This window comes from Parus major, chromosome 1 (assembly GCF_001522545.3).
Source record: "Parus major isolate Abel chromosome 1, Parus_major1.1, whole genome shotgun sequence".
NCBI lineage: Eukaryota > Metazoa > Chordata > Aves > Passeriformes > Paridae > Parus > Parus major.
The window spans coordinates 33092134-33104105 of NC_031768.1; the positions used below are offsets into that span (position 1 = coordinate 33092134).

Genomic DNA, 11972 nt, shown 5'->3' on the forward strand with positions numbered 1-11972 from the left:
AAATACAAATGATATCACAAAATTAGAAAAAAATTTGACAGGATACTTTTTTCTTCTTAAATAGCTTTATAAACATTAACATCCACATACTAGATTGCATACCTGTCACATTTCACTAGCATTAGTTTGACTCTGCTACCGCTCTATTTTCAGTGTATTGACTCTCAAATACATTTTATGGGGATGGTGAGGCCAAGTTTTAGTACACATCAATACTCTTCATGGAAACATATCTGATAAGTTTCTGTGAAAATTTAAGTGACCTTCAGTTCCTTCTCCTTTACAGTTTTAGGTACATTAACTTGTAACTAGTGGACTTATCACATTTTAAAAGGATATACCTTTACCACAGCCATCTTTAGGAAATGCTGCTATTTTGCTGGATTTTTTTTTCAAATATCACCATTACAGTTATGAGTATGGCAACTCTTACTATTCCAAGCTATTCCACTCTTAGCACCTCCAAATTCTCTTAAGATAGAAGTGTTATCTATTTATTATCTGTACCTTGCCATACACAAGTTTAGTTATTAACAGTGTAAAAGGAAAGACCTGGTCATTCCTACTCCATTTTCATCCCTCCTACTTTAAATAAGGCCATTTTCCTGATTACACAAAAATGTACACAGCCCAAAACAACTCTTTCACCACTACATCAGAGATTTCTTTTACTGGACGGCACTGTTTATGCCCATATAATCTTTTGCCCTATTCACCCATTCATAGTCATTCTATAAAGTAACATTGTATTAAAGCCCCCCAGTAAATATCCTTGTTCAATTAAGAAAAGGAAATTACAAAAAAGTACTAGCGAAATATAATTTGTATTAATTGGATTCTTTTTCAGTTTATCACACACTGTTAGAAAGTAAATGATAACAAAACACCTGCTTTCTTGGTTTTAATTTAGTATCCAGTCCTGTCCTCACCTCCTGCTTCTTTATTGCAACTTGTTATGAAGATATTTATTTCTTTCGGAAGTGGGAGAACAAGAAAGGAATTGACAAGGCAAGAGTCAGACATGGTGTGGTTGGCATGACCAGACTATCCAACTGCATTGAGCAAATCTGGCTGTCACTCACTGTCTTTTAGGAAGACTAAATCAACTAATCTGGCATAAACCTTGGCCACTGGGAAGTCAACAGAAAACTGGGCATGCAGTATACAACAGCAGCATGCCTGGAACTTGAGATGAAAGACTGAGGTGTTAGAGTAGGAGAGGAATCCAACTCTGGCAACAGATAATCATTCCAGACCAAAATGTGGAAGGTCAGGAAGGTTGAATTGCAAGGCAGATTGTGTTTCGGGTTAGGCAGAACTGGCCTTACTTGAGGTAAGGAATAGTATCTCCTCACCTAAAGTGCATTCTATTTTCATCCCTTTCAACCAGGTGATGCACTCCCATTTACTGCTACATTCACAGTCTTATTTGATGTGGCTGTATTATGTCATTAAGATGATGGAGTGTCACATGGAGAGCTAACCTAAAAAAGCGTCAGTCTGGAACCTAAAACACCTGGAGCTCCTGATCCTGCTGAATGAGCCTCAGTACAAAGAAATGTTCTGAACTCCATTTTGGAAAGAGTTGGGTATTTCCCTCCTTTATTCAAATGGAACTCAGAATCCATCATAACTTAACCAGCAAACCAGGTTCAGTATTTTGAATATTCTGCATTGCTTTCTCATAATATTACTTCACTGTTCCAAATCAATCCCGTTGTTAGCCTAATATATTTTAGCACTATGGTTTCCAACCTAGTGGTTTGTTTATATACCTGGATATTTGTTGTTCACAGGTTGCAAAATATTAACAATTTCCATGCAATTGACTACACTTAAATTCACTGGCTACTAATCACATCTTTTTAACCATCTAAATTGAAAAGGGGTTTGTATTGCCACATTTAAGGAGACTGAGCATTTATAATGCAGTGTGGTCATCAATCCCCTAAGATCTGTTTTAACATTTTCAGTCATAAATTAACCACAGGGGAAAGTCAGCTTTCATCCAGATTGAACTGGAAGTGTTCAAGTTTAGTGTTACATTTATTCTAAATCTGAATTCTCTTCAGTGAAAGCTAAGGCAAAATCCTTCACTGGGTGAAGGTTTGGGTGCCAGCCATGAAGCTGTTTAAGTATCCTGGCACCTTATTATTAGCTAGATAAACAAACAGGGGGAAGATGCATGCTCAGAGCTTCCTTCCAAAGCTAAAGATACACACTATGAATGGATTGGACTCAAGCGACTGCGGCCAAAGTTTACCACTTTAACAAAGATCTGAACATACCCAAGAGTAACACAACATAAATAACACTATATTCTGGGTATTGTAGAAGAAAATAACCTTGAAGACTACTTTTAAAAAACCTTAACTATTTGCCTAGCAAACCAAAATTTCTTGACAGAAGCATAGACCAACAGCATATTAAAGTCTTAAGTGAAAGTGACCTCAAATCTTTGGAAAAAGCATCCCCCAGCAACACAGGAAACTCCCAGGAAAATAATTTTCAACCATATAAAAACTTTAGTTACTGGAGTCTAGTCACAAAAGTTACAAAAGTAACTTAATAGTGAGGGGTAGAACAGCCATTAAGAGAAGTTAGACAAGGTGGCAACTTTTCAATATAGGAAAAAAAAAATGTAACAGCACGACTAATTTAGTATTAAACATATATTCTAAAGCTTTAAAAGTGGAAAGAAAGCACTAGTGAAAACAAATAGCTTGGGAAGATACACAAGAAGTCAATCAACTAACCATGCCTGCTAAAACAGAACTACTATGAGGCAGGAAATACAAAGAAGAAACTATATAAATATACTAGAAGATAAACAAAAGAAGCAATTATTTGCTAGACTAAGAAAACCAGCAAACACAAACCAAACAATCCTGAAATACTGAGCTCTTTTTTTTTCTACCCTCTCAAAACATTGTGACTAGACCATCACCATTATTTAATGTTACAAAGAACTATTTCTAAACCAGATAGTTCATACGTGGCCTTTGCCATACTGAAAGTTCCCAAAATTAATTTCTTGCTAGCAACTTCCCAATTGTAACTGCTGTGCATGAAAAGAGAACAAGAGGACAATGCACTTGTGATCTGACTAGAATAACAAAGTACTACTATCCATCCCTAACTCTCCTTTGGATGGGAGTCATCCCGTTTCAACAGTACACTCACAAAACCTAAGGGAGCTAACATGTACAGTGCAGATGCAGCAGACAAAATCAAGTTATTAGGCTCATATTCAACTACCAGTTATGGAAACTGATTGCTTTAATGTTATGGACAGTGTTTTGAGAATGACATACTGATGAACTGCTAAATGTTAATACTGTGCAGTTAAGAAATCTGCCTTCACAAGAACAAACTGATCCTTTGGCCTTGGAAAGGAGTTCATGTGCATCTGGGCCTAGATACATAATTTTTCTCTTGCAGGATGCAAGGGCTCCCCATTGGAATGGGAAATCTTGCATGTAAATGCCTTCTTGAATGATTATTTAAATTTTCCAGTACTCTTGGATTAGACAGAACAATGTCTGGCTATTCTTCCCACAGTTGCTAAGAGAATCCAGAATTCTTAGGAGGCAAGACAGTAAGTAAAAAGACAGCAGTTAGATGACAGATGTATGGTCATGCTGGTAGGCCAGGAAGGAGGGGCTGATCAGATTTTCTGCACATTAACAAAAGAAAGCCATGTATGACCACCATGGCATGGGCCATTATCAGATTACAACTAAAGTAAGATACATGTCACCTTGCTATGATTACACAGCCTGAACTCCAAAGACATAGCAAGGGCCTTTTTCAGTTTGTTAACTGCATTTGACAGACTAACTTCAGCAAACATCAATACTAGAAGTTATAAAATCAATGCCTGACAATAAAGGAATGGTTTATATACCTTTAGAACAATTCTCATGTTCTCTGCCATCTTAAAAAAAAAAATCACATTTTATTTAGTTGTGTACAGCAAAAACTGAATTTTAAGGGAAAAAGGTTCTTAGAATAATTCTGCAGATAGAGCCCATTTACTATTCATGATCTTCAGATGACCCTATTAATCAGATCCTGAAAACCAGGACCCAAATTTCAGTCATCTGATTTTACCACTGGCATTTTGAAGATTTTTCTTATAACACGGATTTCTGAAAAATCCTGTGCAGCCATCGACTAGGTCCAACAGGCAAACTAGTTCATTGAATGAGATGCTCTTATGAATTTTGTACAGAACTAAGCCCTTACATACTTTTGGCCTCAAGTTTCTCTCTTGCTGACAGTAAATGTAAGGTATATGAAGAGATTCTCAAAAAAATACAAGAACAGGTTCTCAAGCATCACTGAATGCAAAAAAAAAAAAAAGGAGGCTATCTCCTCTGTATCAATACCTAATTTGCTCACAGAATGAACAGCCATTAAAAAGGTACTGTTTAAATGACTGATGTAAAGCTATAACTAAGTTTATCTGTTTTGAAAGACTGGACAGAGAAGCAACTGGAAGTAATGATCTGTAAACTGTGATTATATAATTTTGAACATTTTTTGGTTTGCTTTTAAGTGTCAGTTACTCACAAAGGAGTGACTGCGATTAATAAATGTGGTAATTAAAAATAAAATTAATTTTAATTGTCCTGTGTCAGAATTTGGGTGAGCATCAAACTCAAAGAAAGCCACACAATCCTGAATTCCATTTTACAGTACTAGAAATGCCAAAAACTCTTAAGACTGGATGCAGCATATAAAAATATGAGTTTCCAGAAGGACACAAGTACAACTGCCACTTTGAAAGAGGACAGAAGTTTACTATTTATTTTAATAAAGCATAAAGTGTAAACAAAATCAATAGAACTGCTAACAAAAGTAACATTTATATGACAGGGTAACAAGACACACTTAGAATAAGGAGCACTATCAAAACCCTACAACAGTGAATAAACTTTCAGTTTCTCAATTATAAATAAAAAGAACAGTTTGTTCTCTAATCAGGATAATGATTCTTCTACCCCAAGCTATTCAGTACAGCAAAGCTTAAGATGAATAACACAACATACTACCAGTGCTGCTTACACTGATGACTATTATGTCATCCCACTCAAAACAAATAATGATTTTATAGGAACACCTATAGCTGCACTCTTTCAGACCTTAATATGAACTTTTGGCTGCCCTTCCTTTGTTGGCACCATAAGAAGGAGCTTTACTGAGATCACACTAATGCTGACATCTCTCATACTACCCTGTTATCGTTGTAAAAGTACATCAGTTTGATACCAGGTTATTTACAGTCTCCCTTTAAGTCACGGGCTTGAGTTGAAAGCCAAGTTCACCATCCTCCCCACTTAGTGACAGGACATGGCACTACTAACACTATCTTTGGATGATATAGTTGGGGAGTGGCAGTGCTAGACTACACAGCCCACACAGCGCAACCTGGTGTGTGGTGCAATGCTAACACAGCTCACACAGCCCAGGCTCTGCAGTTAACAGTGCTTCTGCTATGAACGCATACAAGGCAGCAATGCAGATGCAGACACCTTATAAACTGGTGGTACCAGCCCAGCTACCCTCTACCTCAAGCCCTCAGAATTAATTTGTTTCAAAATTCAACTGTTAAGTATTATTCAGACTTCAGTCAAAGTTAAAAGGTTTCAATCTAGCCTCCCTTTAAACTAAAATGGATGGTAGCAGTATCTTGTTCAAATCAAGTAACTTCCTAACAAGGACTTGTTTAAGTCAAGTACCTGCTTACAGATTTTGGCAAGAATGTTATGCATGATTAAAAAAGCTAAGTAGCCATATATTAAAGAGGTAAAAAATTCTCCAAGTTATAGAAATAGGAAGAAAATTAGCTTTAATTGCCACAGGATAACACATAGGAACAGTATGCTTATCAAATAAAGAATATAGAGAAATTGCTCCAAGAAGTACTTATGATATAAAAGGTTGACCCTGCAGAGAAATGGAAAATAACTTTGAAGTATTGTACCACATTCTCTCTGCACCACCATCCCACAAAATGCCCATAGGGAATTCTGTGAATTGTTTCCCCAGATGCCTTGCACACCAGCTGGTTAGGATTAAACATCTTGCCTGTGGCACCTTTTAGGCCGTGAGGACTGGCATTTCTGGCAATGCGATGAACAGTGTACAATAGAGTCCCAGAAACACTGTTAAATTTATCAGTAGTGATAAGGGTTAGAAGAAATCTGCAACATCTCTCCTTCAAGACTGAAAGTCACAGATCTACAATTTCTTCAACAATACATTTAGAAAACATTTGAGACTTGAATGCTGAATTTTTTTTATATATCTAAATTTTTGCTACTTGAAGTATATAGTACATACAAATCACAGGTCTACTTGCAGAATACCAAGTGCTAGCAAGTACTTTACACCACATCAAAACAAGCACATCACAACATCACATAACCAAGGTGATCAGAACTTTGCAATTAAATTGTTTATACAATAGGTACAGTCAGATATTCACCTCACCGTGAAAACCATGCAAGCAAAACAAAGTACCTATCATAAAGGAAAAAAAAAATCAACAATACCTAAACAAACACTGTTTTGCTTCCATTTGCACTAAAACACACTGAAAGATAAATTTTCATGGTAGAGTTCTGAATAGATTTTAAAAAGTACATTTGGATTAAGTCAACAGTTTACTCTTAACATGGCTTTAAGTGACCTGTCCAGATGAAAAAATTCCATTAAGACCATGATCAAAAAGTACTTACTGGAATAAGTACTCGTGACTTGCTAATCAGGGGAGGGCTTCAACTATCTTGAAAGACAGCAAACTCTCCTCTGACAATAAATTAGTGTTTCAGCAAAATATATGGCAACTTCTGAATTTTGGATAGAAGTATAACCTGCGGGCTTCAATTACAAGCTAATCTCTGGAAAAAAGAAAATATCTCCTTGAATACAATAGCTGACAGCTATGATACTTTTAACACTGTTTAATGGTTGCCATCAGCACATCAGCTTATTTTGCTCATGTGCCACTGTTTAAAGTATTAAAGATTACACATCTAATTAGATTCTAATTAAGAATGCTTCCTGTTCAGAAAAACATGTTTTGCTAACATGTACAGAAATCTGTAATATGAAAATGTTGTTTTCCTAGACATTCATATTTACCTCCTGGTAATTACCTAAGGATGGTGGTTTTCTGTTACCAGCTTTATTGTTTGGCATCCTTCAAAAAAAATTGCAAGAACACTTTAAGAAACAGAAAAAAGGCATACAGCAGCCTTACCCATAATCAACTGCAGTGATTTAGCTCAGTGATGAGAATGTATCATGCCAAAGTAAGTTAACTGCTCGTACGCTGCCTTGTGAGACTTCTGGTGCACAATAAGTTTACAAAGATGCTTAAGTTGATTTGTATAGTAAAAAAAAAAATAAAAAAAAAATCTCCAGCTCTTTATGGCTGGATGTAAAAGCCTTTTCCTAATAACACCCTCATGCACACAGAGCTAAGCACATTAAATGTTACCATTTTCTAGGACTGCTACTTAGAATTTAAATCCACATTAGCTTGTACTACAGGACCAGTATCTGAAACATTTTTTTCCACTTACAGAAACAAGATGAGGGCCTCAACACTCATTTGAGGTAGATAAAACCTTGGCTTGATCTGAGAAATATAGTAAGGTGCACAATAGCAGATGCATTAGTTTTGACACTGCATGAGGTAGTTTGTGGAAGAAAGTAGGGTACATTATGCTTTCTAAGAGAAAATACACTGTCATAGCAGAACATGCAATTCTTGGTGGTATTTAAGAGCTGATGCCAGCTGCAAATGCCATTTACACTTAGAGATTGAGAAACTTTTGGATGAAAATTCAGTTTACCTGAATTATAAAGCTATAAACAAATTTCTTATTGTTTGGAAATTCCCTCTCCTCAACCTACTCAAGTAAACAACAACCTAACCCCTGTGGGTTCTCTTTCAGCACTATACATACAACTCCAATTAAGTCAAGGATGTTACTCTTCATTAATCTCTTCTAGTACTTCTTTATGGGATTTACTTCAAGCAATCAACCAAGACACATGAAGAGAAATTACAGTACACAAGTTAGTGATCAAGTATAGCAAATAACAGTGGGTTTTAATGGAAACTCTTCCTTTGCTTGCTTTTATCTGATACAAGAATAAACTGAGCATCTGCTGACTGACTTTCTGCATTTCACTAGAACAGAAAATACAATAATGTGAACAACAACAACAACAAAGTAAATCAATAGTCATGCTCTGCTGTCTGGTTGGTGATTATACATAATACAAGTCCCTATTATTGTAAAGTCAATCTAGAAAAACACTAGACTGGATATGTGGTGTTTTGGAGCTAAGAAGTTATCAAACTAGATTTGAAAATTAGTACTTATGAAACCAAGAGGTCACTTCAGATTAAATGCTTAAGTTCAAAAGAGTCATGGTGTTACTCCTGTGGGTTAAAGGGTAAGTCTATACACTCAGTGCATATCAACAATAAACAAGAAATAACTGATATTCTTAAATATCCCAGCTTTATCCTCTCTGCCTTTACCCAACTGAGCAGGCTTCCCTGGGATACCAGGTTTGGACACTGTAATAAGTTAGATACCAAAGTACACAGAGCAATTGGGACTTACAGCCTCTTTAAATTTTTCAGTATTATTAGAATAAATAAATTTATAGTCCTATAGCACAAATAGCATAGCAACTCTCTGAAGTCCTTATGAATATCAAGAATTTCAGCAAGGTCAAGTGGAAGGTCCTGCATCTTGGACAAGGAAATCTCAAACCAAAAACAGGCTGGGTGGGGAATGGATTCAGAGGAGCCCTGAGGATGGACTAGAGGATGTTGCTGGATGAAAAGCTCAACATAACCCAGCAATGTGTACTTGCAGCTCAAAAACCCAAATGTGTCCTGGGCTGCATCAAAATCAGCCTACTACTGGCTAGTAGGGCAAGGTTGGTGATTCTTCCCCTGTGCTCTGCTCTGGTGAGACCCGAGCTAGAGTACTGTGCCCAGCTCTGGAGTCCTCAGCATGAGAAGGATGTGGATCTGCTGGAGCAAGTCCAGAGGAAGGACACAAAGATGATCACAGGGCTGCAATACCTTGCCAAAGAAGACAGGCTAAGAGAGCTGGGGTTGATCCACCTGGAGAAGAGAAGGCTCTGGGGAGAACTTACAGCAGCCTTTCAGTACTTAAAGGGGAACAAGAGAGCTGAAGAGGGACTTTTTACAAGGGCATGTAATGACAGGACAAGGGGAAATGGCTTTAAACTGAAAGGGTAGGTTTATTTGAATTCTTTACTGTGAGGATGGTGAGATACTGCAACAGGTTGCCCAGAGAAGCTGTGCATCTCCCATCCCTGGGAGTGTTCAAAGCCAGGGTGGATGGGGCTTTGTGCAACCTGGTCTAATGGAAGGTGTCCCTCTTCATGGCAGAGTGGTTGGAACCAGATGGTCTCAAAGGTCCCTTGCAGTCCAAACCATTCTATAATTCTATGATCATTGATCATAAAAAATCAACATTTAACTTTTGTCAATTACAACAACATTTTCTATCCAGTTCTGTTTTTGCAATTTATGAAAAGAGCTAGGAACTAGATTGAACTGAACTGCAAGCTTAAAAAGAAAATTTCAGGTTGGGGGCAGGGTTGTCATCCTTGCATAGAGGGCATTGTCTGTTACAAATAAAGAGCTCATTAGGAAGGAAGTGCTGAGTGTACCATGCAGTACCAAAACAATTACTTTATTAATATGCAGATTCAGTGAAGCCAAATTCGAGTCTTGTACTAACAACAGTGCCTGGTATCATTAGACAAAGGAATATTTGCAGTCAAGGCAAATATGTTGTAAAAGGAACACAAACATAAGGACTTAAATGTATCCACAATTAGATGGCAAGAAGCCAAGATAATCTTATGGAACCTCAGGCCACCTATCCACTAACACTAATGACACACAAATACTGGTATTTTATGTTCAGGGCTGCTGCTTCACTCTGCTCCTGATACCTCCATTGGGGAAACCATTTACTTGCATAATTTGACAACACCACAAACACAAAAGTCAGTTCCATTTAAACAAATAAATCTATTAAGAAACAAACTTACTTCTTTGGTCCCTGAGGATCGTCGTGTTGTTCTAACATTAGAAATGTTCCTTGAGCTAGCTGGTGTTGCCAATGGAAGAGTAGTAGAAGGCTGAGGAGGACTAAAAGACATCAAAGGCAATCTGGTATCTCCTAATATGCACTGCTTGGAATTGGAACTTTTACTGGTGAAACTCTCATTTTTACTGTTTCCTGAATCTGTGTTACCAAACTCTGTTTTCTCCTTATTCTTGATTCTTCTCAAGCAGTCCTTTAGTGTTAGCTGAGTTGCAGGCTGACTTAACCAGCACAAAAACAGTTCATCCACCTTCATTTTCACTGCAGGTTGCAGAACTTTTCCAGGTGACATTTTCTGCCAGTTTCCCTGTTTTGTTGGTTCAAACTCAAAGTAAGTATTTGACAATCATATAAATATTCCACCCGACTTTCAGTGTTTCACAGGCATCATTTAACAAAGTGTTGATATTTATTCCCTCAAGATACCAACAGAAGTTAGGAATTATATTTTAACATATTATTTCAACAACATTTTATAAGTGTAAGCCATAAACCAGACAGTCAACTTCAGTAATTTCTTTTAAATAACAGGTAACTTCTTTTAAAAGCATACTGTGTAAATGGTGGAGACTAGAGAACAAGAAACTGCACTTGGGCTTTCTCAACGAGATAGCTAACAAATATTAAAAATATCCTCTAAGAAAATGTATTAAAAACACACGTATTATGAAAAACAAGAGTTGAAAATACTTATAATTGAACATAATAAGAACTAAATAACTAAACAGTTTATGCTAAGCCCTGGTGATAGAACAAATAATATTTAATAAGTAAGTCTTTCAGTCAAGAGATTTAGAGCTAAGACTGAAGGCTCAATTTTCATTCTGAGGTCGTGATATGGATTTAAAATCTTGCATTCCCCTATGTGAGTGATTCCCAAAGCTCTGTCATTTGATATTTTAAAAACCTCTTATTTAACATTCACTTTTGCAATTCTTTAAAACCAATGTAACTTAAGAATTGCAACAGTGTGATTTCAGGTTCAAACAAACTGAAATAAACGTGGGTGGGGTTTATTTTTTTGTTTGTTTGTTTGTTTGTTTTTTGGTGCCTGTGGGACACAGAGGACTGGAATGAAACACTGAGAACAGAACCAAAGTTACTATCAAGATTTTCGGCATCCAATTACTTCATGATTGGGTACAGTTCAAATAAAATCTATGCTTCCTCATGTTTGTGTTTTTTAAAGCCTTTGACAGAATTTGACCTATATGCATAAAGCATATGATAAAATATATATGAGTGATGATCTTAGACGTTTCTTCCAACAGTAATGATTCTATGTACAAATACTTGGCTGAACAAGCCTTAAAATAAGCACCTCAGTTTGGAAACGAGTAACACCTAGCAAACTAACATCCTATTAAAACATAAAGCTCATCCTCGTCCCACGGCAGAACTAGAAACCTTCTAACACTGCATCGCTTAAACTTTCCAAACCGCTATAACTTCGCAGTTCAGTTATTCCGTTTCTGAAAACGAAGGCCACCTCATTTCCCTACTTTTTGAAGCTCAACACCCTCACGGTGCTGGCGGCTGCACTCAGCCATCCTCAAGCGCCCCTCGCCTGGAAAGCAACGGTCAGGAGCAGGGCCAGCCCGGCACCGCCCGGGCACGGGGAACCGGCGCCGCAGCCACAGGCGCGCTGCAGCCACAGCCTCGCTCCCCTCGGGCGAGCCCCTCACTTCGCCCGCGCGGCAGCAACAGCTCAGGAGCGCCGTGACTCCACGCCACGGAAAACACACGCTCACCTGCCCCGTTCCGCCTCCGCCACCGCCCCTTCCCGCCGCC

General features: G+C 37.6%; 1 protein-coding gene across 1 annotated transcript in view; it reads right to left on the reverse strand.

Annotated features, from left to right (window-relative positions):
- PPP2R3B (protein phosphatase 2 regulatory subunit B''beta) overlaps window positions 1-11952 on the reverse strand; it is a 43319-nt gene extending 31367 nt beyond the window's left edge. Inside the window, exons 1-2 of the mRNA XM_015628821.3 lie at window positions 11933-11952; window positions 10126-10488 (exon numbers count right to left, since the gene is read on the reverse strand). Of these exons, the coding sequence (XP_015484307.1) occupies window positions 10126-10473 (348 nt within the window). The 5' untranslated portion in view covers window positions 10474-10488; window positions 11933-11952. The remainder of the gene's footprint in view (window positions 1-10125; window positions 10489-11932) is intronic.
- Window positions 11953-11972: the final 20 nt, after the last annotated feature.